The sequence below is a fragment of the Scatophagus argus genome, chromosome 1 (genome assembly GCF_020382885.2).
Source record: "Scatophagus argus isolate fScaArg1 chromosome 1, fScaArg1.pri, whole genome shotgun sequence".
Classification (NCBI taxonomy): domain Eukaryota; kingdom Metazoa; phylum Chordata; class Actinopteri; family Scatophagidae; genus Scatophagus; species Scatophagus argus.
Window position 1 is genome coordinate 19,449,712 of NC_058493.1, and position 25,021 is coordinate 19,474,732.

The window sequence follows — 25,021 nt, forward strand, 5'->3', positions numbered from 1 at the left end:
GGAGAGAGGAGAGAGAGAGAGGAGAGAGGAGAGAGGAGAGAAGGAGGAGGGAGCGGTGAAGGATCGAGGCAGAAACAGCTCCAGTCTAGCATCTGGATTTTATTAGCAGCCGTTGGGAAAATCTGAAAAGGAAGTTTTTTCTCTGTGAGCACGTCGGCAGCAGTGATATGCAGCACATAACCACTTCACTGCCGATGAGAGGAGCCAGGCCCTCCCAACGGAGAACAGATGGTCGCTAGAACTTCAATACAATTACATCAATAACAGCTTTCACAGATATAAGCACTGTAAGACAGGATCCCTGCAGCTCAGAGAGACAGAAGTACAACTCCTCTCCCTTTAGCACCTCTGGCTTTGGATAAATTGTCTACAGTCCATCCTCACTCCCAGCCTGTATTCAAGTCATTCTTGTTTTTCTTGCCAGTTTTCCCATTAAAAAGAAAATGTTTGAAGCTTTTGACTTGGAAAAACTGGTGACTTGTCATTGATTTGCTCATGGTAATCTGATCAAAGACAGAAGAGCTTTTGTCAGTGCTTTTTAAGGAGAACCCCTCAATCCCACACCACAGTTTGTTTTCTCTGTTCAACATGTTTGCTCAGCCAGCTCTGCATGTGTACTGTCACAAGGATTCTCAAGTAACATGGGGGAAATGTGTGTTTGTGTCCACAGCGTGAGCATATGCATGCAGGAAATCTGTGACCATGTGTGCATACATCTGTGTATCTATTTGTGTGTGTGCACGCACTGTACATGCCTGTCTCCCACCCTGTCATTAGTGAGGGCTTTAAAGCCTCTGAACTCTAAATCAGCTCAAGATGAAGTGGAGTCTGGGATCTGTCTGCAGAAGCCGCCTGTGTGCTGACACACCAATACACACACACTCCCATCGTACCTGTGACATGGTTCAGACTATACCGAGAGTCAGCCAACACTGATAACAAGGCATTTATCAAAATATATAAGTGTCAGCCACACAAAAGGGCCTTTTTGTAGATTGCTCTAGGTTACAGGAAGATGACCTACTGGCCTTGTGCTACTGATGTCAGCAGTCATTTTGTTTTGAATGGCATTTGGGCTGCTATTATGAGACTGGAAGGTTGTGTAGGTGCTGTAATGCTTAGGTCCATGGCACAGGGCTGCAATCCCTATGTTTTGATATGAAGGCCTGGTGGGAGGCTGGGGGCCAGGGGCTCAGGCTCTGTTTGTGTGGACTCCTCAGCGGCCTGATAGGGAACAGATGTGGGAAGGCAGGCGGTCGGGCAGCCAGCCAGAGCAGCTGGGAGAAATTAAAAACAACAGCATTCCTGGAGACTGGGGGAATTACAGTGGAAGGGAGGGAGGGGTGTAAGGAGTGAGAGACAGAGGGAGAGTTTTAAGGCTATGTGGTCACTGACAAGAGTCTCTGTGGAGTACGAGAGATTGAATAGACAGGGGGGATTTAAGGGGACTGTTCTGCGGTGGTTAGCTAAAGCTAATAAGTTGCAGCTGTATTTCCAGTGGAAGCACGAACACACATGCACTCAAATACACACACAGAGATATGCATGCAGTCAACACGTGGACACATGCCAATGTGAAATGAGACCAAAATGTATCCGAATAACCTTCTAATGGCTTGTCATTACATGATACTATTTATTTGTGCATGAATATGTGTGTTTGCTTTTAAGAGCTTTATTGAAGGCATGTGTCTTTAAATCTATAATGAGACCTCAAAATGGCTTTATAAAGTTAGACAAAGCACTGTGCACTATGTGTGCGTGTGTATGTATGTGCAGTTGTACAGTATATGATCTGTGGTTTTGTGTGCCTCAGTGAATTGTTTTTCATCTTGTTTCATCATGGCTAAAGGGGAGAGTAGAAGACAGAGAACATTTTTAGAACTCTAGACTACAGACTGTTTCTTTGGTGAGCAATCTTTTAGCCCCAGTTACGTCAAATGTGCAGACATACAGCTGTTCAGAGAGTTAGAGGAACGGAGACAGGCAGAGACAGCGGCACAGAGGTAGGTAATAATTGTATCGCGTTGTTTTGTTTTCCACATGATACTCAGTAGTGAATATTTGGGACAAGCAGCAATGTGTCTGCATCCTGAGCAGATCTATTCTCAGCTGTATTGATCACAAAGTGGCTCCTGTCAGAGAGCCAGATAAAAACCTGTTCAGCTGAGCAGACAGGCACATGAGCATGGTCCAGCATCAAACCTTAACCACAGGTTTATACCAGTCTCTCTCTCTCTCTCTCTCTCACACACACACACAATCTCTCTGTGTGTTTCATCCTTCAGCACAAAGGACAATGGGAGTACAAATGGCCACAGATGTGGCGACAGACCTAGCAGACTTCCTAATGTATTAAAAGTGGAATCTGGAGCCTAGTGTGTATGAGTGTGTAGCTGGTCAGATTAAACAGCTGTCTGTAATCCCACAGTGGGAGCAGAAACACTGACAGGACAGTCCCCTTATCATCCCCTCCTCTCCTCTCCTCTCCTCTCCTTCTCCTTGAGAAATTAAATTAAATCATTTTCATTTTATGTCACCCTCCTGATTTTTTTTTTTAACACATGGGTCCAGATCTTGTTCAATTAAGTGTAGCTTCAGTCTATCAGTGTCTCAGTATGGGGACAAATGAAGTAAACTGTAGTCTAGAACTGTATTAGTATAAGTGGTTATTATAATGCAGGCTTTTTTTTTTTTTAACATACCACATACAGTGGCACACTAAATTTGATCAAAGAGGAGGTTTACTGGAACAAAAACCTCCCTGCAGGAAGCAGCCCAGCAATTCAGCAGCACAGAGAGCTTGTTTGTGTATTTAGGATTCTTAAGAAAAGAATGGCTGCATCTATTTATACCAGCTATCCCCGCCTGCCTCGATCTACAACCTTGTGTGTTTATGTTCTGAGCGTCTCGCATGGGGCAAACAGCGGCATGCCCTTCGTGTTCTTGAGGATCACTGTGTCAATGGCCCTCATGCAGCACACTCCAGAGTGGCACCGTTTAAATACAGACACCAGCTGCTGAACACATCAATATGAGCTCTCAGAAATAGGCTAACGCCACAGAGTGAGGCCAACTGAGGCGCAAGTTTTGTAGAGTAAAACACATAGTTGGAGTCATAGTTGGCTGAAACAATAAGTACATTATTTGAAAGTGATTATGTTAGTTGGCTGACTACAATGCATTTCCAGCTGTAAAGGAGGTGTGTGAACAATGTACAGGTGGATTAAACGTCTCTGCCTGTTTGCTTTTAAGAGTTTTGGTGGAATTATAATGAGTGAGATGAGTAACATCTCAGCATTAAACTCTAAAAATGACTAGATCTTGTCGAGATGAGTACTTGCATTATACTGAATGTTTCAAAAGATTTTCAAACGTTTTAAAAATTTATAATTTTATTCAAGGTAATGGTGCATTTCATTTGGTTGCCATTTCATGAGAGAGTCAGAGAGTGAGGAAGTAATTTGTCAAAAATGACCAAGCGTTACATGAGTAAAACTCTAAAGCTTTACATCTTTCGTCACCGTTTTTTGAGTAATCTTGAGTAGATTTTCATTGGAAATGGTATTTTTTTTTAAAACAATGAAGACAACAGCTCAGATCTTTGGTTTTCACTCTTTTCATTGAGAGTGAATGGCAGAAATTACAGAGTTTGTTAATAACTGACTACTAATGATGTCTTACATGAGGATAGGACATAATGTTGATTGGCTTTTGTTTGATTTCTTGATTTCATTGTCCTTTTCTCTTGTAACGAGCAACAGAAAATAGAAAAGAAAAAACGAAAACAGAGAAGAGAGAGCTTTTGACCATCTTTTCAGTTCCACTTAAAGTTTGCGGTGTGGTTTACATCTTCTTTACTGTAGCATAATAGTGGGCCTTCTGTCCTTACTCTTTCATCGTGGATGCATATGTTTACTACGCTTAAAGTGGCGTGTCGTACCAATGCAGAAATACATGTTTCTGTATAAACTGCATTGCACATTGATTTAATTATTTTTCATTGCGCACTGCACCTTTATTGCGCTCTCTACCAGTTACACACATGTACACACACTCTAAATGCAAGTCTGCAAAAGTCATCACACCTCTGAGCTCAGGTTTATATTGCAGAAAGATCTGGTTCCAGCAGCTGCACTGGCAGACTGACACTGACAGCAAGACAGTCAACACACTGCAGCTCACTGAATAGTAAAGTTTATTGTGTGTATAGAGTGCCTGAGGCCACAAATACAGAACGTAGGGCAACAGTCCTCACACAAGCTTGTGACCGTGGAACATCCATCCAGTGTCGTGTTTTCTTCTCGTGTCCCTTGCTGTACCGTCTATCCCCTTCACACCACAGAGCCTGGCCTTGCCTTGTTTGGTCCTGGCAGGGTGTCTGGCAGAGGACCGTGAAGCTCCTGGTAGTGGATCGGAGCTCTGCTGAAAGCCTGTCCACAGTGATGGACAGCAGCAGATCCAGCTGCACTTGTCACTGGCTGTCAAGCCGGCTGTCTGAACTAGGGGACGAGAGGGGACAGGCGGGGAGGAGTGAGGAGTGTGTCCATGGGAATATGTGTCTGTGTGTGTGTGTGTGTGTCTTGGGGTTGGAGGTTACAGTGGAGGGGCACTGATTGGGATGTCAGAGCTACATGGAGTGTGTGTCCGTGAAGGAGAGGGAGGGAGGGCTCAGTCAGCAGCAGCTGAGCGAGTGAGCAGGTGTTACTGTATGTCTCCCAGGCCCACGAATCTCCAACAAGAGAGACACAATATAAGTTTGGATTCATTTCCACTCCCTGCATTGATTTGTTTTGGTTCTTTTTATGGGGCTTTTGGTTTAAGGAAACAATCGATGGTCCCCAGGTGAAAATGTCAGTGCTCTCCTCCTCAACCAGCTGTCTCCACTTTGAAAGATGATTTTCTTTCATGCTGTAGGTCCATCTTGATGACTGTGTCTGCTTTTCTTTTGCTTGGTCTCATTTCATATCGCAGGTAGCAGAGTTCAGAAGGTTGGAACAATGCCAGATTCACCTGCGGATGTGAAAACCCAGCCTAGGTCCACCCCACCCACCATGCCTCCTCCACCCCCGGCTGTCAGCCAAGCAACCAATCGCAGTGCTTCATTCACCCCCACTACCAGTAAATCAAGTAAGGACCCTTTTTATTTTTGACTATGTTTTAAAATGAATGACATCTTGCGTCAGCTTTACTACAGCAAACGTGCACCATCTATCAAAACCTCTAACACATCGTTTCATAGAAAGCATTGGATAGGACAAGTGAGCTGTCATTGACATCATACAGCAGTATTTCACTGACCATGTTGTCAGTGTGATATTATGACCTGCTATACATTATCACCAAATGATTCACCCATCAGTTTGTAATAAATTACACAAATTACAGCGCCAACAATGGACTTCAGTGTCATTTGTCCCTCTTACACCAACTGTTATGAATGCTTCATATGCTTATGTAAAGGGAGAGAAATTCCAAATATATGTTTCTTCCCTGTTCTGGTGAACAAGTGTTGTCACTTGTGTGTCGTGTGTGACATTACAAGTATTTGTGTGTGTACGTGTGTGTTGGTGTGCAGAATGCCCTTGCTAGTGGGACAAGTGTCTTTGAGAGCATGTACAAGTGCAGCTGTGGCATTATGTGTGTCTGTGTTGTTTACCAGCTGGTCGGGTGGAGGTGGCGATGCGGTGTGTAGACTACTTTCTTCCCTATATAGCAATGGCAGTCCATGTTGTTTCACCTGTTGTGACGGATGGTCAGCAGTGTAGTTCTCTCCTTGCACCCTCTCTCTAAAACCAGAACACAAGTGCTGTCTGTTGGGATCACATGGGTCAGTCCTTATGTGTTCAGGCCCTCGACCCAGCAACAAGCATGCCTGAGAGGAACCACAAGAATTAGACTTGTGGACAACTGAACTGTTTATGTTCTTGTTTTCAAGTATTTCATTTGTAAGGGATCATGTACAATATTAAATATAAATGTTACATTTTGAGGTATGGTGTGGTGTTGCAGTCCGCAATGGCTCACTGCAGAGTTGCTCACCAGCGACGTGGCTGGTAAAAGTCAAAGGTCGACCTCCACGTTATCATTAAAAATCTGATGAACACAGACAGAATGGACCTGGCACTTGTTTTGTTGCTCTGTTTAGATCATCCGAAGAGGCTGAGTTCCTATTTGTCTTTTTCTATTGTAGTGCCTTGCCATCTTGATCTTATCTGTACAATATCATAAAACAATACCTGAATACACTGGTTGCTCTGTACATATGTGGCCTATGTAAAATTTTGCAAGTAACATGAGCCATTGAATCAACTTGCCTCAACTTCACTGGCACATTTTAGCTTATAAGCTCCTTAATAGTGGCTCAGGTCTACAATTATGGCATGACTTACACCGACACAGTTCAAAACTCTCTGTTTTAATTAAGATGCATGACTGATAACTTTATTTAATGAATTTATGAATTTGCTTAGCATGACAGACAATATTTTTTTTGCTCTGAATTGTTTACTACATCTCCATGTGCTTGAGTCCCAGACAGATTGAGTAATGTGAACTAAACTGTTTTTAATTTGTGGTCACATGATTCCTTTTTTAATGAATACACAAGATGGATCATTTTTCTCATTGGCTCTGCATTCTTCCTTACATACAAACACCCCTTTATATTTAATGTGAGAGAAAACTACAGTAAGTCACATTTTGCTATTATTAGTTACCCAAACACAGATATAATGTGCATAAATGTATACCAAAATATGACATATAGAGAAGAGATTGGAAAATTGTTGAGCGTTTCATAAAAGAATTTTATGTTTTGGCAAATAAGTCTGAGCTCATCGTGCATTTTGTGTCATATGAAAATATGAAAACGGGTCACAGGTGTGTGTCCGTGTGAGCCCCTGTGCATTCGTGAGTTTGTTTGTGCCTGCATTATGAAGAATATGCGAGTGATTATATATATGTATGACTGCTGTGTCTATTCTGAACCTTAAAGCTGCAAATCTACTTTCAGCTGGTGGACATGTGTAGGGTCAGATTTAGCTACACACCTGCTATTGGAATAAAAGTAACACAGGCTTCAGGACTATTTTTGGCACCTCTTTAACGAGTTCTTCTTATAGTTGTGCCCTAGTGAGTGTGGGGGAGAGGGTGAGGAACTGAGGGGAATAGACTGATACAGGGGGAGATGGGGGGGAGTCATGGTGTGGGGGTAGGGCTCAAGTGGTACCACTTGTGAGACAGCTGAAGTTGCTGCAAACACACACACACACACACCGCCAGCTCTCGGTCAAACTAGCAGAAAGCTGCACCAGCCAAGTCACTTGGAGCATCATACACTGTAGGAATGGTGTCTAACGTTTGCTTTGCTTGTCTTTAATCTTAACCACACACTCCTCTATCAGCAGGATATAAGTGTTTGTACCCTCATCACACCCCAAGATCTGCCAGATGCCCCCCCCCAGGCTCCTCCAAAACTACTGACCCAATTCACTTTGTCTCTTCCTCCTGTATGTTTATCTGCAGTGCTGAACGGGAGCAGCCACTCTCCTACGTCACTGAACGGTGCTCCATCCACTCCTAACGGCTTCAGTAATGGCCCAGCCATGTCATCGACAGCCTCGCTTTCCAACCAGCAGCTCCCGCCCGCTTGTGGGGCCCGGCAGCTCTGCAAGCTAAAGCGCTTCCTGACCACGCTGCAGCAGTTTGGCAACGACATATCACCTGAGATTGGAGAGAGAGTGCGCAGCCTAGTGCTGGGGCTGGTGGTAAGATCTGATGATATTTATGCAGAATTATTTTGATGAATCCATTCATACATAGCAGTTTCTCTCTACTCTAACTTTGTACCTGTTTAGGCTTGATGATAGCTTGGAGTTAATTGTTGCAGAGTATTAACATACAGCAAAACAATATTTTATCTTGTTCACATAAGCTATGGACCTTGAGTGAACAAGACAAAAAGAAATATATATATATATATATATATTATCTTTTGGGACTCTGGAAGAGAATCTTAGAAGTTTGTTTTTCAGTGGCTCCTGCTTTCACTCTGTTCCTAACTCCACTCTCTTGGGCAGAACTCTACTCTCACCATTGAAGAGTTTCACTCCAAACTTCACGAGGCCACCAACTTCCCTCTGAGGCCATTCGTCATTCCCTTCCTGAAGGTAAGCACTTGTGCACATATTTTATGTGAGCTAAATCAAACCTGATGTCTTCAGTTGCTTAAAGCTTACTACTGCTGCTGTCCGTGTGGCCAGATATAATAGATTTTGTGCCTCCAGACAGAAAGGGTTCACAGAGAGGAAACCTTGTCAGGATTGAAAACCTGTAGCAGTATACTGAACTTATGGTACTATGTAGAAGACTGGGGGATTTGCTTTTGAACGTTTAAAGTTGCGTTTGTGAGTGTGTCAGACCTCCTGGTGTGCAATGATCCTCCACATCTGGGATATTGCAGTGAAGCCTGGGTTATATCAACCAGACAGGTCTGAGAGAGCTATTTGACAGCACACATACACACACACACACGCACAATATGGGCTACATATCAGCGCACTCTGGAGAGAGAGGCACATGGCAGAGGAAGGTGTCAAGGGACCTGTCTTATCTCATCCTGTCTCTTCATCTATCACTTTCTTTTTTTCTTACACTAATCTGGCATTATTTCACCCTCACCTCATCTATCTGTTGTTCCAACATGACTTACCAGCTCACATCTTGTCTACTTAACAGTCTTACTCTACATTTACATCGATTCAATAAATCTATATCCTTCCTACAACAATTTATTTTGTTGCTAACTAAGAGATGTCTTCCTTGTTTTTGTCCACTGAAGGCAAACCTGCCGCTGCTGCAGAGAGAGTTGCTCCACTGTGCCAGGTTGGCCAAGCAGACTCCAGCTCAATATCTGGCCCAACACGAGCAGCTTCTCCTCGACGCCAATGCCAGCTCACCGCTCGACTCCTCCGAGATCATGCTGGAGATGAATGAGCACGGCAAGAGGAGGACTCCTGACAGGTAGCAGCTCTCCCTTAAACATGAGAAAACACAGACTTCAGTGGCACATATACATGCAAACTCTCACACAACCAGTTTTATATATGAATTAATTCAGGGAATTTCAGAATGCCAAGTGACAAAGGGAGTCATAAATCCTCTGTGTGGGAGGCGGACGTCTGGACAGCCCCAGTGCCAGTGCATCCTCTCCTGTCTGGGAGGGAGGGAGGGATGGAGGGAGGGTTTGGATAAATTTAAGAGAAGAGAAGAGGGAGAAAAGCAGGGTAGCCTTCCGCTTTATTCACCCCACAAAGAAGACACAAGAGAGAATTCACCGGTGTTTCCTTTTCTTCTCTTCCTGGCAGTGCCCTTCTTTAGTGATTACTTTTTCACCTCTTTTGCTCCCACCTCCCCCCTCCCCCTTCCCGCTCTCTCCGGCTGCCTGACCTGCGGCTCCCAGCAGCTGTCCATATGTCAGGGATGTGTCCAGATGGTGATGTGCTGACCGTAACACTGAGCGCATCCTGAGCAGGGTGTGGGGAGGTGGGTGGTGGTGGTGGTGGGGCTGGGGGTTGGAGCCGAATGTGCAATCCCACTGTAATCCACACACCTCCGCCTCCTGACCTGTGGCTTATACAAAGCAGGCGGGGCTCAGCGGGGAAGGGGGAAGGGGAGGGTAGTGAGGCTGGGGCAGGGCCTACGTTGCGCCAGCTGTTTCTCTGATTTTTCTGATACAAGAGCAAGGACTGTGTATTAGTATGGCCAATGTACATATAAAATGTACATATATAGACAGGGATAAATATGAGCGCACACACACACACACACACATACACATATAGACACACTTCATCTTCATAGGGCAGCATTGCATTTATTCACTTTTGATCCCCAGGACGATTTCCATCCGTATGCCTGGTTATTGCCATCCAGCTAAACAGATTAATATCAACACTCCCATTTAAAATGTCCAGATGGCATGAAAACACAACCTCTCACATACACCCGTATACACACGCACGCTCACTTTAAGTACATAGACACAAATGAATGTCACTAAACATCTGCCAAACACACAGCATTCAGCTCATATTGCCCCTTAAGCCCGAGAGCAGGGTGGGAGGGAGAGCGGAGAAATACTTGCAATCTAAGAGCAGGCTGAGGGATATTCAGATTAAGAGCTTGAGACGCAGGGTGTACAGTTGGACTTGGCTTTGTTTTGTACATATGGCATACAGCTGTGCGAAAGCTTTGGAGGGTCGAAACTGCTGTACTGTAACTGAACAACATGGGAGTGAGTATGTGTGTGTTTGCGTGCACCACATGGAAATTGTTGCACTTTAAACTACTTACTTTGTGTTTTTTTGCTCGAGCCTCCTCAAACAGGCATAATATAGTCCATAATGCCAGCAGTTGTAACCGTTTAAAATAAATTGTTACAACAGTTTGAGCAAACTCTGATTTCTCATTTCACAGTAACATTGTGACTGTAAAATCAGAGGATTTTATGAATTTCTTTTCTTTGTCTCAATAGATTAACGTAATTTGTTATTTCTTCAACATGTTTTTACAGCTGTCCTTTGTTTGGCCCTTGGTCTGAATTGAAGGGCATTCTGGTCCTTGCTGGGACATTTTCTCCTGAACTATGAAGTAATATACTGGCAATGCATATTTGGCCTGGCAAAGTTATCCCATAGTTACTCATTGTGGTCTGGCGAGGAAATAGATGGACTAGCTGGGGGACGATGAAATAGGCAGTACAGAACTTTATTCTCGTCCTACAGACTTTAACATGGTGTCAAAAATCAGCATCTGAACGAAAGTTAAGTGAGAAATGAGCCGTGCAGCTGCAGATTTTTTTTCTCCGGTGAATGAGGGTCATAACATTTACACAAAAACAATTTCTTATTGATCGAGCTTTTATAAGAAGCAGCTTAATCGACTCTGGTGGACTTTTGTGGAATAATGGTAAATGTGGTAGTAGAAAACTGAGCTGATGAGATGTAGTCTGGCTGTGCAAGACCATTTCATTTTGGCAAATAAACATTTGAGTTGTACAACAAAGACTTGTGTTTCTGTAGAACATAATATACCACAGATCTCACACTTACCACTGCTAGGAACACACCACATGATTTAGCCTGTGTCCAACCAGTTCAGGTTTCATCCAAGTTCTTTACTGGTTAGTTCATCTCTTTGGGCCTACTTTTTCATTGATGCTGACAGTATCTGCTGCCTGGCTTCCATTTCTGTTCTGTTTCTGTTTAACATTTGGGTCATTTTTAACCCACTCCCCTGCCCTCCCCTCCAGGACCAAGGACAGCTCAGAGAGAGATGGGTTGCACCCGGAGCATCTGGCTAAGAGACCCTGCACCATCAGTCCCAGCCAGCGCTTCAGCCCCAGCACGGGTCTTCCTGCTCACCCTCCTCCCAACGGCCTCTCCACACACCCTCCAAACGGCCTATCCCACCCACCCAACCCCCAAATGGCACCCCAGCACTATCGCTTAGAAGATATGGCCTTGGCACACCAATACAGAGACGCTTACAGACATAATGAACACCGAGATGCCCGAGACAGGCACCGGCAAACAGGTAGAACAGCTGCAATGCACTCACAGAGTCAGATAAATCTGTAGGTCCACAGTCCTCAGAGGTCAGGCCTGTGGGCTTGTGCATATGAAAGTGGGGTATATCTAGAGAACAAAGGCCAGTTGTCTGTCCTGTGTGATAATCCTTATGGCAGTGTGTCTATATAAAGACCGCAGCCATACATGCCCGTGTGCTGCAACTGTGGCAACCATATATGCCTTCCTTTTGCTTTCCCAGAAGCAAAGAGATGAATTCTCAGCCAAACTGTCTCTCAGATTCGAAATGAGCTTGTAGCTGGGGCGCATGAGTGCCTGCCACCAGTGTTTTTGGTTTGAAATTAAACTCTAATAACTATGATGGATAGTCATTTGGATAGTGTAATGATCTTACTCAACTTATTACAAGGAAAGAATAATTTATTTATGTAGCAAACTTTATTACAAGTAAACTCAGTCTGCTTGACAATAAAATCCAAGCAGCAAGAATATAATTAGAAAAATACAAGGAAATAAAACAATAACAAAGGAAGAGAAGAGAAAAATGAATCCCAAACACTCAGTTTTTGTTCAAAGACTCGTATAGTATTTTAAGGCTTGTAGTTATGGAGTAATGCAGAATAATGTAGGCCAATATGTGCTGAATCTAACAGAAATCCACGTGTTTGTCATTTAGCAGTCCATGGAACCCGCCAAGAGGAGGTGATTGACCATCGTCTTACAGATCGAGAGTGGGCAGAGGAATGGAAGCACCTTGATAACGTACGTATCAACAGGCTGGTCATGTTTACTGTCCACACCGTCTCTGTGTTTCATGCATAAGCATCATAAAACAGTGGAAAGAAAGAGGTACGAGTTCAGGATGCGATTAAAGTTAGTTTTAGTGCTAAAGTTGGTATGCAGATGGAAGGGACTGGGACTGTTGCAAACAGAAGAGCCTTCATCCCTTCTTAGTTAGCAGTTGACGGACAGCTGACCTTAGGAGGTCTGTGTCAGCGTGGTGAATTAACAACAGACAGACACCTATCTGGCTTCCTGGCACCCAACTCCGTGAAGACAAATCATTTACACAAGACACATACTCACTCACACACACACACACACACACACACACACAGGCACACACAGAAACAGGGCTCCAGATGGAGCTCAGGACCCAGCAGAGAGCAGCTCCAGCTGGGGAGAGCAGCTGAGACAAGAGCTGCAGTCATGGAGAGAACCGACCAGGCCTGGACCCACGCCAAATTAGAAACACTTCACTGAAATAAATATAGCTAACTCAGAGGGGAGGGAGGGAGTGGAGAGATAGAGGACAGGAGGCATAGGCAGAGAGAGGGAAAGATGAATGGCAATAACTATATGAATTGAATGTCAAACATGTGAAACCCATTTAGCAGACCGGCCTGATCTGGAAACACGGGGCACTGTGGAAAAAAGTGACACTGTTTACAACGGTGCCGAGGAAAGGAGAGAAAGGAGAGGAAATCTGTTGAGTTGGCAGAGACCGGAGCAGAAGGGTGGAAGGAATTGGCTCAACGTTTTCATCAGCAGCCCAGCTGTTACATTATCGTTGTTGTAATGCTCTTAGCATTGAAACACACTGACGAGCACACGACCCATGAACAAAAAAGAAACACACAGTCACATGCAAACGCACACATCTGCTTGGTGGTGTGTGTGTTTTAAAATTGTGTGTCGATTTACAGTTCAGTGGCTAAAGTAAGTCTTTCCTTTCAAATGGGTTTTGTTTATTTCTATGACGTGTGAAGCGTTTTTTTTTTGTTTGTTTTTAATGGATTTCTCAGATTCATTTTAAGAAGTCCGTGACTGTGAAAATATGCGTTTTGTGGGGAACATGTTTTTGGGAAGCTGTAGGAGCTTTTAGCAGCATAGTAGCACTGTCAAACTTCTCTTACTGTTCATTCATCACTTAAAGTAAATGTTTTAACTCATCCTCAGTCTTGTGCCATTGCAGCTTTTGAATTGCATCATGGACATGGTGGAGAAGACGCGCCGCTCTCTGACGGTGCTGCGTCGCTGCCAGGAGGCCGACCGGGAGGAGATGAATCACTGGATACGGCGCTACAGCGACGTAGAGGAGATGAAAAAAGGTGGGAGCAACGGACAGCACTGCCTTCCTCCTCCTCCTCCTCCTCTTCCTCCTACTACTCCTCACCACAACTCCTCTTCCAACACAGCTAGCAGCAGCGAGTCACTGCCCATAGGAACTTCCTCGGCTGCTGAAAGGCAGACAGGCAGACAGACAGGTAGTCAAACACACACAGGGTATTTTTGGCACTCACGGCAAGGTAGGGCTTAATTTGAAATGCTAGAAATGCATTAACGTATCAGTTTAGATAGAAAGGTTAGCTCGATTTTCATATTTTTTCTGAAAATTTTAATGCTTTAAGCTTATCCTGTGAGACGATACAAATTTAGCAGCAATATCCTGCGTCTTTTACCAACTTATTGCACTCTTATATTGTCAACGTGCTCATTCATAATTCAAATTTGTATTCACTAACTCCCTGACTTCAGTCCTTCCCAGAAATGGTTGGTGGGAGCTTATTTACTGATGACGCACACATAGTTTGTATTGGTCCCAATATTTACGGAACTAGAAACGATGGGGGGGGGCCGTGTGTGTTTGCACAGAGCAAGAGTCTGCTTGTGTGTGTACCTGTGTATATGTAATTGAGTGTGTGCCTGCTTGTGTGTTTCAGAGATCCACAGAGACTTCTTACACAGGCCTCCCTCAGCATACTTGCCAGAAGAAATCTGGAGGAAAGCCGGTAAGAGCCAAGCGTCCCCCTTCTCTCTATTGTCTTCACGAGTGACCTCACACAGACTAACAAAACACTCACACGCACACATCATCAGTCTTCAGGGCCCTCACCCTGGCTACTGAGACAGACAGAACAGAGGCCTTATAGCCGTAGGTCCATCAGGGCAGAGGACTGGAGGCCTTCTGTGTCATTAGGGCTAAATGCCCTCAATCTGTCACCACTATGAAAGGCCACTGCAGTTAAAGCGGCAGTGAAAATGCAGTCACCTGGCCCAAGGCAGGCCACAGCAGCACAGCACAGGTCAGAGATTAATTGGTCTCCACTGTGCTAAGAAACACACACTCTTAAGATTTTATACCTATTTTTATCATTGCAATTTGTCCTATAACTTGTTACAGAAGTGAATCAGATGCAGACATTTGAATATACATACAAAAAGAATGTATGGCTTTTAGTTTCGGCTCAGTTTGTAGCCAAAGGGAAGCAGGTGGGAGTGTTGCATTTGCATGGGCATTCTTGTTCACTGCATGTTAGACAGAGCCCATCTCAGGAGTCGTCTGGCTCAGCCCTTGTTCCACCCCGGTCCCAGAACTATTACGTTTCCGTCATACTCCAATACCCTATGGAAGAAAGATGCTGCTGCTGTCGGCAAAAAGACTGTGCTGCATTTTCACCAGCAGAATAAAAGCTCTTTTAATTGCAGTTGTTTTTCATACAGGTACTACAAGTATCCCGCTCTCCCCAGCTCTAAAGCACCTCCAAAACAGGCAGGGTGAGTAACATATCACTCACAGCATCTCACCTCCAGTGCGCGTGTGTGTACATGTGAGCATGTGTCACCTCTATCTTCAGCAGCCAGGTAGTCTGCCTGATGTAGCTGCAGCACCTCTTGCTTCTAATTAAAACCAGACACGTATTCTCTGGTCTGGTTCAGGTTGAGAGACTGCAGTGCTTTTGAAAAATAAGATCTGAAGTGCGAAAAAGCAGACAGAAATAACACGTCTCAGGGACTTGCCAAATCCCTGTGGAATTAAAACGTTAATATTGCTGCCCCCGTGTTTTCCATTAAGTGCTAATTGCCCCAGCATCTGCTATGCAGTCTCCTTGATAAGAATTAATTAAATTTGCAAACTAATCTTAGTGGTGCATGCATTAGGCCAGATAATTGAGAAGCTTGGGATAATGTAGATAGTGTTTTCAAGGGAGAGAAGAGAGAGGAGGAGGAGGAGGAGGAGGATGAGTATAAGAGTTAGAAAAAGGGAGTTGAAATGAAATGAAGGATGAAGGTAGAGAATGGATGAGCATTGAGACATGTTTCTGAGTGTGACTGCATGTTGACAGGATTGACAGGCTGCTGACTTTTTAGCGTAGGAGCACAGGAATCAAGCTCAGACTTGCACACACAAATGTACATGCACACACACAGCCTCGCGCATATGCATTGAAAAGTGTGGAGTGTGGATAAGCCCCCCCCCCCCCCCCCCCGCTGCCTATCTTCTTGCACAGTAGTTTGAAACAACTGGAGTGGAGCGGCAAGGAAAAGTGACAGTTATTTATGAGTTCCCTCTCAAACAAACACTGACTGGAGGAAACAGGGAGCAGTGGAGAGAACAGTATCAGTCTCGCCGCCCACTTGGTTGGCCTAACACACCTGGAGAGTCACTTGTGTGTGTGTGTGTGTGTGTGTCATTTGTGTTCTACCATGTGTGTGTCTACATCTGGAGGAGGTGGGGCACGAGGAAGAAAAATCATTAATCTTTAAAAATGTTGCTGGTTTTTATTTGAATGGAAGTCAGATCTTGCGATTGCAATGTACCATATTAGCAGGTGATTAATAAATAGTGTATATTCGGCAACCTATTTCTCAGGTGTATAAAGACCTACAAGCAATCATGCACTGTACACTTGTTGGGCACCGTGAGGGCAATAATGAAAGATGGCAAAATGTAATCACTCCTGCCTCTTACTGAGAAGGGACTGCGGGACATTTCTATTTTGGACTGCCATCTGGAAAGGAGTCTACGCACCTGCCTGTTGTGAAAACACAGCCTCCTCACTCATACAGTTTGTGCTTGTGCTGGAAGAACAAAAGGCCCCATGATAAAATCTACGTTGTAGGAAGCCCTGCAGTGGACATTTTCTTGCCCACTGGAGGCGAAATTACTCACTCCTCACTCCAAACTCGGTCTAACCATTTCTATTACAATTATTTTTACGGCAATATGACAATCGTGCTAACAGGGAATCCCAGGATGTTGGATGAACAGCCAAGTTAGTGACAAACTTTGAAGACATCTGCTGTTGTCAGCACTGGAAATTATTGCAGCCAGACGTGTTTGAATTAATCATTGAAGTCTGGCTGTTTCCCTTTTCTGGCAGAAAGTTTTAAATCTTGGATGATGTACATCTGTTCGCTGAGACACAACAAGATGGCAGCTTAAACAGCCTCAATAAAGGATGACGGAGCGGGCAGGATGGTCACAAGCACTAACACCCCCCCCCCTCTCTCTCTCTCTCTCTCTCTCAGAGGAGGCAGTGAATGAGGTTAAGCGACAGGCCATGTCAGAGCTGCAGAAGGCGGTGTCGGACGCTGAGAGGAAGGCTCATGAGATGATTTCAGCCGAACGCTCTAAAATGGAGAGGGCACTGGCTGAGGCTAAGAGGCAAGCCTCTGAGGATGCGCTAACTGTCATCAACCAGCAGGAGGACTCCAGTGAAGTGAGTATCACAGCCACCCCCCCAACCCCACACACACATGCACATTTTGCCTCATTCTTTTTCACTTGTTCCCCATTCAGTCCCTCAGTCTTCGGGTTCCTTTTCAACACTCTTTTGCTGCACTCATTACCCTTCACTTTGCCCCCCTCCTTATTCTCTAAGTTATGTAAGCAGCTGGCTGCTCTTGGTTTCCTGCTGCACCATGTTGTCATGATTATTGCAGAAGCAGTCCAGTTGTCTGTGGACATAAAAGCAGACAGACCCAGATGGCTGGAGCAGAGTGCCAGGCTGAGGCCATTACAGAGCAGTTGACCACCACCTGCTGGTAACACACACCAGTGGCATTGGACCACGACTCAGATCCCCGTGGAAAGAGGAACTGAAAAAAATGAGGATCAGGGAAATAGACTAGATTATAAAAATAGTTGTTTTAGGCGTATAGTTATGTAAAAAAAAAAAAAGAGAAAACTCATCTTGGGACAAAAAAGAGACTTATTTTTATCAACCCGCTCTCTCCCCACTGTCTCACCAGAGCTGCTGGAACTGCGGGAGGAAAGCCAGTGAGACGTGCAGCGGCTGCAACACGGCTCGCTACTGCGGTTCCTTCTGCCAACACAAAGACTGGGAGAAGCACCACCATGTCTGTGGTCAAGGTCTGCAGGGGCTGCCAGGGGGCAGCAGTGTCCCCCTTGGCAACACGTCCTCCTCCAGTTCCTCAGCATCCTCCAATGCACCCCCCACCCACTCGGAGAGCACTCCTCCAGGACCCCTGTCCCTGGTGGGCCAGAGCAGTATCGCGGGAGGGGCTGGCAGTGGCAGTGGAAGTGTCTCAGCCAGCCCCAAGGAGAGCAGTTCCAGCAGTGCCTCTCGCTCCACAACCCCAGCTACGCCCGCCCTGTTGGATGCCACCTCTCGCTGACGTCTGTCCCCTGTCCCTTTCCCTGCATACTGATGCGACAATGCTCACACTCCACACAAAACCAAACTGAGGAATCTTCATCGCACACTGCTCCCTTTCCACCTCGCCTATTTCAATCCTTATTTCCCTCTTATCCTAAGCTCTTGAAAAGCTTGTGAAAATCGTTTCACTACCTGATGACAGACTCGTTTTCTCGAATTTCCACCCCGACGCCCACCTACAAAAAATATTTTTTCTGTTTTTGTGTCTTTTACAACCACAGCCACAACTACAAAGATTCCAGCCTGGGGTTCAGTGCAGTGGAAAGCATGAAAAGTGTCTCCTATCTCTGTGTTCGGTCACAGAAACATATCAGACATGTTTGCTGAAAACATGAGCTTTGACTTGAAGGTGTGACTAAGATGTGTCCTCAGTAATGTACGCACGTTAAATACTGTCCACATACTGTAAGGACCCAAGACAAGGGCTGTGGTAAGACAACATTGATGGGGGTGGGATGGGGGGGTGGGGGTGATTAGGATGATTAGCACTTGGATTGGACGTCCCTTTAATTTAGCACCAATGAGAGAACAGTATCCAGCCCTGACATGTGCACTACCAGTCCAAACAGTTCACTGATGTGGCACTTATTACACGGTGTCCTAAAGGAGACAGGAAAGGAACATAACACCCTTTTTCAAACAGATGAGGGAATGGAAGGTGGTTAATTCCCCAGAAACACAGCTTAGTATTTATTAAATGTTTCTTTCTGGCTTTAAGGGAAAATAAAGAAAAGTCCAAATATTCTAAATAAAGAATAATAGTAATGCTGATGATGATGAAAACGATAATGATATGAAAATAAATTAATTTTAAACTGCTAACTACCTTGCTAGCGAGCCAAGAAAATCTACACCGGACTCACCTCTCTGCACCATTGTGAACCCAAATGATTTCAAAGATGAAAACTAACATGATCCAAACCTTTGTATTACACTGCCAAAGTGAGTAAGTAAGCGATAAGGAGAAGCACTCATCTTATAACCAAACGCAAAGCAACATCACCTCCTCAGCAGATAAGCCAGCCCTGAGAGGACCAGGCTGCAGAGAAACTGCAGAACGGGGACCCAGAGGTAGTCCAACATTTAAAAAACAAAACAAAACAAAAAAAATACTCTGACCTGCTTTGATTTGCAGCTGCCTCCTGCAGTCTGGACAAAACTACAGCAATTCCTCTGTGATGGCCCAGACTAGTGAATATGGACAATGCTGTGAACTTGCCTATGAGAAAGACTTAAATGAAGTGGATGGAAACCCTGCCACAGTGTGATTTTTTTTTGTGAACAGAGAGGACAGAGAGAAAAAAAAAAGGGAAAGGAAAAGCTACACAGCCTCAAAGGAGATCAAGATACATACATGGCAACAGTGCTGCCAAAAACCTCAAAACAAGCTTGAAAACATTGTCCAGGAAGGCACTGCATACTGCGGAGACATATGGGAAGATTGTAAGTCCTTTTTTTTTGACAGCTCCGCAACAGGGGGATATTTCAAGGAATTGCTGTTACCTTTACATTCACTCCCACCTTTTCCAAAGCATGATAAACAGATGAAAGAGCCTAGTAAAGGGCGGTGTAGACTTTTTTTCTCCTCTCTCTTTCTACCTCCCCTCACCCCACCACCACACACCCCCTTCTACGCTCATCCCCTGACTACTTGACTCGAGTCTGCCCCGAACCACAGCCCGCTTTGGACGGAGCCTCGGAGCAGTCACGTGGGAAGGGTTTGAACCTGTTTGTAGATATTGTTCCTCTTTTCAAATTTCAATAATGTCTCTTGTCGCTGATGTCCATATGTGCTGCCCTTGTGTATATTCAGAAAGATGAACTTTCTTTTGTTTTTTGTTTTTTTTTGTTACCTTTCGTTTTTCCTCCTTTGAGTTCGGGCTGAGCAGTGAAGTCAGAGCAAGGACACTTGTTGTTGAGAGGAAGCCCCACATTTTACCTATTGTTTGATTTGTTGTATCTATATTAATGAGATGAAACCCCTCTTGTAGAATATTTTGTATCGCTCACATTGTAAGACAGTGAGAGGACGGAGGTGCAATATGAAGAAAATTCAGCTACTGAATGGAACCTCAGCAACTGCCCATAGGGTGTCATATAATATAGATACATATAAATATATTTAAAGTAACATCAGTAACTTAATGTGAATGTACATAGTATTTAAAGAGGTCCAAAAATGTGTTTGCCAAATAACAGAAACCTTTAAAGTTTAATGTCCACAATATGATTTTTTCACACTTCATTTGTTTCTGAAATTTATCAATTCTCCCCTTTTTTTCTCTCACACAAGCTAAACACTTTTCAAATTTTCCACTCAAATCCAAGTGTCATGTTACCCCGAGTGGAGGAGCCTGTCGGTATCAGAGGTAAAGTGTCCCCGTGTGGTGACCACAATGCATGTAGCTGAAAAAGATCGGGGGAGGGGGGCACTCAAAGACTTCCAGAGCATTTTCTCAATTAATATTTTTTAGGTTTCATTTTAATCTTCCTCATTTTTATGAAGTGGCATAATTTGGCCTAAACATTGTCAACATGCTTTATTCGCCCCATGTCAGCTTACGTCCTGCAGGAGGAGACTCAGCTGTGTGCACCAACAAAACGTGTAACAAATATTTGGTGGCCCAAAATTTAGCTCCTTTAACACCAAATTTAGGAATTGTCAAAACTCATGTCAAGTGTTCTATTTTTTTTGTTTTGTTTTGTTTTGGTTTTTTTAAACCATCCTTTTTGGCTCAAGTGCCACTGTAGTCGCCCTCTCCCTTGGTCCTCATCAACCTGTGTGTATGTGTGAAAGAGAGAGAGTGTGAGCGTGGTTAGGAGTTTTTGTTTCCCCCAAAGTGCAGGACTTGTCATTACTGTAGGATTTAAGTGATATACCAGTGTTAAGCTACAGTAAACCTTAAGCCTAATTTTGCGACCCAATCTCTGAAATGTTTCCTTTTGTTACTGATTCTTGTTTATTTGTAGCGATGCAATTTAAGCTGTAAGCTGAAGATCTGGGACGGGCTTAATTTCCAGGCCACGATAAAAGAGTCACCTTGTCAGAATTTATTTTGTTTTGCAGAAGTTTTTCACACACTTTAGCAATATGACCTCCTCTGGTGAACACAGTCTCAAGGCCTGTTGCAGCAATGCTCACACAAATTTGTTATTGGCCTCATGCATGCTTGGACCAAACTTGGAAAAAAAAAAAAAAAAAATTAGTAAGTTTCAAACAAAATAATTTTCTGCTTTTTGTTCATCTACACAATTTTTTTGGACTATCTGAGACATCAAATGGAATAAGCTACAAGGTACTCCTGCATCTGTGTGTAGCATTTATGTATGTGTGTTATAATTACCATGATACGGTGTTGACCTCGGACTTTCGGTGTCCTCCATGCCCCGATGTCTTGATTCCTCCACTTCTACCATCTGATGACCACTCTTCATGACTCCCCCTCACACTAGCTACCTCCTGTGACCATACAGCTAACCACCAGGAGAGGTTGACCTGGACTTTGAAAAGCTGGGCTGAGAGCAGATGTGGAAATGCACATTCAAAAGCAAGCTTACGAGCCTTTGAAATTGATCAAAACTAAAGCGCTGAAAGGAACTGCCATTACTCGTGATGTAGGAGGACATTTATTCTCACCAGACCTCACCTTTTTGATCATATTCCACTAAACCAAACCAATACTGCTGGAATTTAACCAATACAAATGTGCATATTATCTAACTGAAACCTGAATCAACCATGACAGGCCATTTGTTGTTCAAAACCAATAAAAGCACAAACCAAAGTACTCCTGCATTGCTAGAGTAGGCTTTGAGACAGTGTGTATTGACAGACCTGAAATAAAAAAAAAAAGGTTAGAGCTCCACTACACCAGTTAACCAAAGTGTCTGAAATACACACAATCAGGGCACAAGAGTGAAGAGCACGCTCGGTGAACCGGCTGAGTTTCAAATGTGTGGAATTCTCATTCAAGCAATCAAAGCGCTTGTTGTCTACATATTGAATAGTGCTTCTGTAAAGATTATGGAAGCATCTTCTGTGGAAATGCCTACTGATTGCGTGCTCTTACAGTTACAAAGCCTTGGAGAGATAAAAGGAATACATGGGGTGTGTGTGTGTGTGTGTGTTTGCCCGTGAATGGTGCTGTGTGTGTTTTTTTTCGTAAAAAAATGAAATAAAATAAAATAAAATCCTTTTTTTCATGTCTCTGTACAAACTACTTGAAACCTTCAGAGCTTTAATTAAATATCCCAGACAGACAGACTATAGTGGCAGATCAATTCACAATATGTTGCAGCAGCTTTGTGCAGTAAAACAACATTGTAATGGCAGTTCCATTCAACTTTGACTGCTTTGCATGTGCAACCCTGTCTGAAAGTAAGCCCTGACACAAACTAAACAAAGCCAAACCCAATAAACCTGTTAGAAATGACCAAAATGCAACCAAAAGCTACAGCCTTCTTCTTCAGATTGCACTTTGGTTAAGATTTTTGAGTTACATCCCAGTATTACAAGAACTTCAATGTGGTCGATTGTGTGGGACAGGAGACTGCAGTCCTGTGAAAAGAGGAGCTGCAGAGGAAAGAACAAACTGTCCACTTCACTGAGACTGTCCCTCCTGATTTCACTGGATAGGATACAAAAGATTAAATACATTTTCTGTTCAGCTGGGTGTAAGCTACAGTAAGTCACGACAAACAAATCTGTGCCGAGGTGTTGTATACTTTTCTCTGTTAAGATATTATAGATGGCAAACGCATAAGGGCTCTGCTGTTGTGAATACCATCCAAGGGTCTCTGAACACTTTACATCAGCCACTTTTTTGTTTGTTCAACTATGTACATGATATGGGCAAAACGCATGTTTATAAAAGACAAATATTAGCAGGTTGCCATTTGTCTCTCCCTACCCCAACCAGTAACTATACCAATGAAGGCTCATCTGATGTGTTGGTGACACGTCCTTCCTGTGAAACAGGCACTGATAAATAGCTACAGTAGAAAGCTAAAGTGGCAAACAGTGGATAGAGCACTTGTTTCCCAAAAGCCATGGCTCAGGATGGTCCTGTTTTTACCTTTACACAAACTGAAAAAAAGGTTTATGGTTTTATATGTGTAGGGAAGCATTCTATACTGTATTGTGCAATACATTATTACAGAAAAAAACATGTTTCTGTAGGAAAGGTTGGCGCTTTGAAGATATTTCTCCATTTGTTTTATTTCCCTCTTCAAAAGTTCCTGTTGCCGTTTTTAGATGAAGTTAACTGTGCCAGAAGAATTAAATTCTGATTTGTATTTATTTCTTGCATGCTTTCCTCCCTGTTGCTAATACCGCTCTTTAACTGTTCGCTCTGTTGGATGTGTGAAGCTGTAAAACATTCTAATTCAGGTTATTGTCTGTGTTGAACAATGTAACTGTGTAATTAAAACATGAAATGAAATATTCATCGCTCTTGTTGCTTTTCGTCTTTACACGCCGGCATATTCTGGGACGATATCCTCAGAAGAGGAAAATTATCCATTGTTATTGAATCATCACCAACACAGAGTTATTATGTAAACTTCAGAAACCATATGATTGCATTCCCTCATGTCTACAGAAATACAATCCAAATAACATGATCAAAAAGCAATATAACTACTCCATATTTTTCCCAACAGTCCCATATACTTACAACAAAACATCACCAAAAATAATTAACACACAAATCACAAACAAATTCACTGCATGTCTTTGACCTCATTAGCTACACAAGTATTTATACGAAGTGCATCTCAAACCGTTCACACATCCTTGGCTGAGCTAATTAAAAAAAAAAAGATTATTTTGATCTAATCACATCTATCAAACTCTCAGTTTCTTTAACCTTTAAACACGACAAACTGCTGGTGAGTCAGTTATTACAAAGTAGTACTATGCAGCGAAACTTTGTTTATACCCACAGTTATTCAGAGAAAATCCCAGCATTTCCTCTGATGCCAAACATGTCAGGCTGAATTTGCACAAAAGGTCTAGAATATTTACATTTGATGGAACAGCATAGCAGTCAAACAGATGTGGGCTTTTAGTGACAATTTGCTCAGCGGCTTCGTAGTTAGAAAACTTGGGCAGTCGTGGATCAGCGGTTAGGGTGTCGGACCCGTAACCGGTGGATCGCTGGTTCGATTCCCCGTCCCGGTGTCCATGGCTGAGGTACCCTTGAGCAAGGTACCTAACCCCCACTGCTCCCCGGGCGCTGCACGCGGTCGCCCACTGCCCCGGGTTTGCTGTGTGTGTGTGTGCACGTCACTTGGGTGGGTTAAATGCAGAGAACAAATTTCGTTGGAGTGAGTTCCCTCCAATGACAAAATATGTCACTTTAAAATATGTCACTTTAAAAAAACAGAGCACATGAGATACTGTCAGACAGAGTTCTTTAATTCTTTCAATCCCAAAGCTACTTAAGGGGAAAACCAGACTGCTGAATGAATTTAAAGCAGCATTTTATAAAATCTTTTGATATTCCATTTAGCTGCTTCAGTTTCATGGTCAAGGTATTTTTCAAAGGTTTGCTCACTGTCAAACTGTCACTTTGTGGCACACTCAAATAAAACAGAGCAGTTGTCCTGTTACTGCAAGTGAAAAGTTGCAAAACAAGTTTGTTGTGAAAAAATAGCCTTTATCCACCCCTTGGATCCTTAACATGAAATATGCAAAAATGATAGCCAAGTGGTATTACTTAAGGAGTGAGTAATGTTGAGTTTGATTGACCAAATGACGATCTACTACAAAAATTTCCTTTGGTTTTAGTTAAATACTACCAAATGTATCAAAGAGAGTCAGGTTCATTTTGAAGAATGAGGGCATTTACCGCACGAATGATTTATTACATCATTTGTTACCCTGGCTGTAATTGTAGGAGGTGATCGACATCGCGTGGGGGTGGGGATGCTTGTTATGGGCAGAGATGGGTTTGGCCCCCTTTA

The 25,021-nt window shown here is 43.6% G+C and overlaps 1 protein-coding gene across 9 annotated transcripts in view; it reads left to right on the plus strand.

The window, feature by feature from the left end:
• The window catches only part of cbfa2t3 (CBFA2/RUNX1 partner transcriptional co-repressor 3), a 44,935-nt gene extending 21,435 nt beyond the window's left edge, over positions 1-23,500 (plus strand). For 3 of the 9 annotated variants that reach the window (XM_046389786.1, XM_046389731.1, XM_046389778.1), the window contains exons 2-12: positions 4,975-5,130; positions 7,528-7,769; positions 8,082-8,171; positions 8,843-9,024; positions 11,315-11,598; positions 12,268-12,353; positions 13,567-13,858; positions 14,315-14,383; positions 15,096-15,149; positions 16,905-17,095; positions 17,628-23,500. In XM_046389786.1, coding sequence (XP_046245742.1) covers positions 5,001-5,130; positions 7,528-7,769; positions 8,082-8,171; positions 8,843-9,024; positions 11,315-11,598; positions 12,268-12,353; positions 13,567-13,858; positions 14,315-14,383; positions 15,096-15,149; positions 16,905-17,095; positions 17,628-18,014 — 2,007 coding nt within the window. In that variant the 5' untranslated portion in view covers positions 4,975-5,000 and the 3' untranslated portion in view covers positions 18,015-23,500. The remainder of the gene's footprint in view (positions 1-4,974; positions 5,131-7,527; positions 7,770-8,081; positions 8,172-8,842; positions 9,025-11,314; positions 11,599-12,267; positions 12,354-13,566; positions 13,859-14,314; positions 14,384-15,095; positions 15,150-16,904; positions 17,096-17,627) is intronic. The other 6 variants (XM_046389759.1, XM_046389742.1, XM_046389767.1 and 3 more) reach the window with 6 other exon arrangements.
• The last annotated feature ends 1,521 nt before the right edge of the window (positions 23,501-25,021 follow it).